The 2906-nt window shown below is 43.9% G+C and overlaps 1 protein-coding gene across 1 annotated transcript; it reads right to left on the reverse strand.

Annotated features, from left to right (window-relative positions):
- Window positions 1–2264: 2264 nt before the first annotated feature.
- Window positions 2265–2699, reverse strand: LOC130945719 (uncharacterized). The gene has a single exon (XM_057874426.1). The coding sequence runs from the start codon at window positions 2697–2699 to the stop codon at window positions 2265–2267; it is 435 nt and encodes a 144-aa protein (XP_057730409.1).
- Window positions 2700–2906: the final 207 nt, after the last annotated feature.

Genomic DNA, 2906 nt, shown 5'->3' on the forward strand with positions numbered 1-2906 from the left:
ATCAATAAAATGATTCTTGAAGCAAGAAAAAGCAAAAAAAAAAAAATTCAAAAAAAAAAAAAAGACCGAAAAAAAAAGGAGAAAAAGAAAGAAAAAGAAAGAAATAAAGTTGTGATCCAAGGCAAATAAGAGTGTGCTTAAGAACCCTGGACACCTCTAATTGGGGACTTTAGCAAAGCTGAGTCACAATCTGAAAAGGGTTCACCCAATTATGTGTCTGTGGCATGTATGTATCCGGTGGTAATACTGGAAGACAGAGTGCTTTGGGCCACAGCCAAGACTCAAGAAATAGCTATGTTCAAGAATCATCATACTTAACTAGGAGAATCATTAACACTATCTGGATTCTAAGTTCCTAAAGAAGCCAATCATTCTGAATTACAAGGGATAGAGTGAGATGCCAAAACTATTCAGAGGCAAAAAGTAAAAGCCCCGCTCATCTAATTAATACTGATCTTCATGGATGTTTTTGGAGTTCATTGCATATTCTCTTCTTTTTATCTTATTTGATTTTCAGTTGCTTGAGGACAAGCAACAATTTAAGTTTGGTGTTGTGATGAGCGGATAATTTGTATACTTTTTGGCATTGTTTTTAGTATGTTTTTGGTATGATATAGTTAGTTTTTAGTATATTTTTATTAGTTTTTAGTTAAAATTCACTTTTCTGGACTTTACTATGAGTTTGTGTGTTTTTCTGTGATTTCAGGTATTTTCTGGCTGAAATTGAGGGACCTGAGCAAAAATCTGATCCAGAGACTCAAAAGGACTGCAGATGCTATTGGATTCTGACCTCCCTGCACTCGAAGTGGATTTTCTGGAGCTACAGAAGCCCAATTGGTGCGCTCTCAACGGCGTTGGAAAGTAGACATCCTGGGCTTTCCAGCAATATATAATAGTTCATACTTTGCCCAAGATTTGATGGCCCAAACCGGCGTTCAAAGTCACCTCAAGAAATCCCAGCGTTAAACGCTGGAACTGGCACCCAAATGGGAGTTAAACGCCCAAACTGGCACTAAAGCTGGCGTTTAACTCCAAGAAGAGTCTCTACACGAAATTTCTTCATTGCTCAGCCCAAGCACACACCAAGTGGGCCCGGAAGAGGATTTTTATGTCATTTACTCATTTCTGTACACCCTAGGCTACTAGTTTCTTATAAGTAGGACCTTTTACTATTGTATTAAGGAGCTTTTGATCATGTTTTGATGATAAAACCCTCTTTGGGAGGCTGGCCATTCGGCCATGCCTAGACCTTGTTCTTATGTATTTTCAACGGTGGAGTTTCTACACACCATAGATTAAGGTGTGGAGCTCTGCTGTACCTCGAGTATTAATGCAATTACTATTGTTCTTCCATTCAATTCCACTTGTTCTTTTACCAAGATATCACTTGTTCTTCAACATGATGAAGGTGATGATTGACGCCCATCACCATTCTCACCCATGAACAAGGTGACTGACAACCATTCTTGTTCTACAAGCATCTGAGGCTTAGTGAATATCTCTTGGATTTCTGATTGCACGATGCATGGTTGATCGCCTGACAAACGAGTGCTCGCCTGACAAACGAGCCAGCCATTCCGTGAGATCAGAGTCTTCGTGGTATAGGCAAGAACTGATGGCAGCATTCAAGAGAATCCGGAAGGTCTAACCTTGTCTGTGGTATTCTGAGTAGGATCCAATGATTGAATGATTGTGACGTGCTTCAAACCTGTAACCTACTGGGCGTTAGTGACAGACGCAAAAGAGTTATTCTATTCCGGTAGGGGAGGGAACCAAACCGGTGATTGGCAGCACTGTGACAGAGTGTGTGCATTAGCTTTCACTGCGCGGATGGGAGGTAGCTGCTGACAACAGTGAGACCCTATACGAGCTTGCCATGGAAAGGAGTAAGAAGGGTTGGATGAAGACAGTAGGAAAGCAGAAAGACGGAAGGGAAGGCATCTTCATGCGCTTATCTGAAGTTCCTACCAATGAATTACATAAGTATCACTATCTTTATCTTTTATGTTATTTTCGTTCATCACCATATATATCTGAGTTTGCCTGACTAAGATTTACAAGATGACCATAGCTTGCTTCAATACTAACAATCTCCGTGGGATCGACCCTTACTCACGTAAGGTTTATTACTTGGACGACCCAGTGCACTTGCTGGTTAGTTGTGCGAAGTTGTGTAATGCCATGGTATTGAGCGCACCAAGTTTTTGGAGCCATTACCAGGGATTATGAGAGTTGTGAAAAAGTATAGTTCACAATTTCGCACGTCAGGCCTCCTCAGTCGCCAAAATCGCACCCTTCCCTTGCTTGACGACGTCTTTATACTTTGCTTTCCATGTTGCCAGTTCGGCCTCCACGACCTGCTTCTCTTTCTCGATTTCGGCCACCCGTTTCTGCGCCGCGCCGACCTGACTCTCCAAAGCCATTTCGCGCTCGACAAGACGTGAAACCGTGGCGTCCGACTCCTCCAATTTTTTCTCAGCAGTAGTGGCCTTCTGTTCGGCAGCAGTAGCTTTCTTCTCGGCGGCGTCAAGCTTCTCCTCAGATTGGGTCAACTGCTCCCGAAGAGTCTCAACTTCACTTTTTAGCCCGTTATTAGCCTTCCCAGCAGACTCCAACCTCCTGCGGAGGGACTCCATCCCAAACAGTTCGAACTCGGCTTTCTGAGCTATCACTGCGCCGCGTAGGAGGGTACGGTACATCCACCTCGCCTGCCCGGCAAGGGATGACTCATGAAAATACTCTTCAGTACCGGGAATCAGCTGGGAGTCTATAAAGGTCCCGGCGTCAAAATTTCACTCCATGACAGTAAGGACCCCCTCAGGACTAGACGACGCCTTCCTCTTCCTCTTGAAGCTAGGAACCTCCTCCACCTCGTCATCGGCATCCGGGTTAGGCGTGGAACCCCC

Source organism: Arachis stenosperma, chromosome 8, assembly GCF_014773155.1.
Source record: "Arachis stenosperma cultivar V10309 chromosome 8, arast.V10309.gnm1.PFL2, whole genome shotgun sequence".
In the NCBI taxonomy this organism is placed as follows: domain Eukaryota; kingdom Viridiplantae; phylum Streptophyta; class Magnoliopsida; order Fabales; family Fabaceae; genus Arachis; species Arachis stenosperma.

Excerpts from the sequence above, each read along its gene's own strand:
- LOC130945719 (XM_057874426.1), bottom strand. The coding sequence starts at position 2,699 with ATGTACCGTACCCTCCTACGCGGCGCAGTGATAGCTCAGAAAGCCGAG.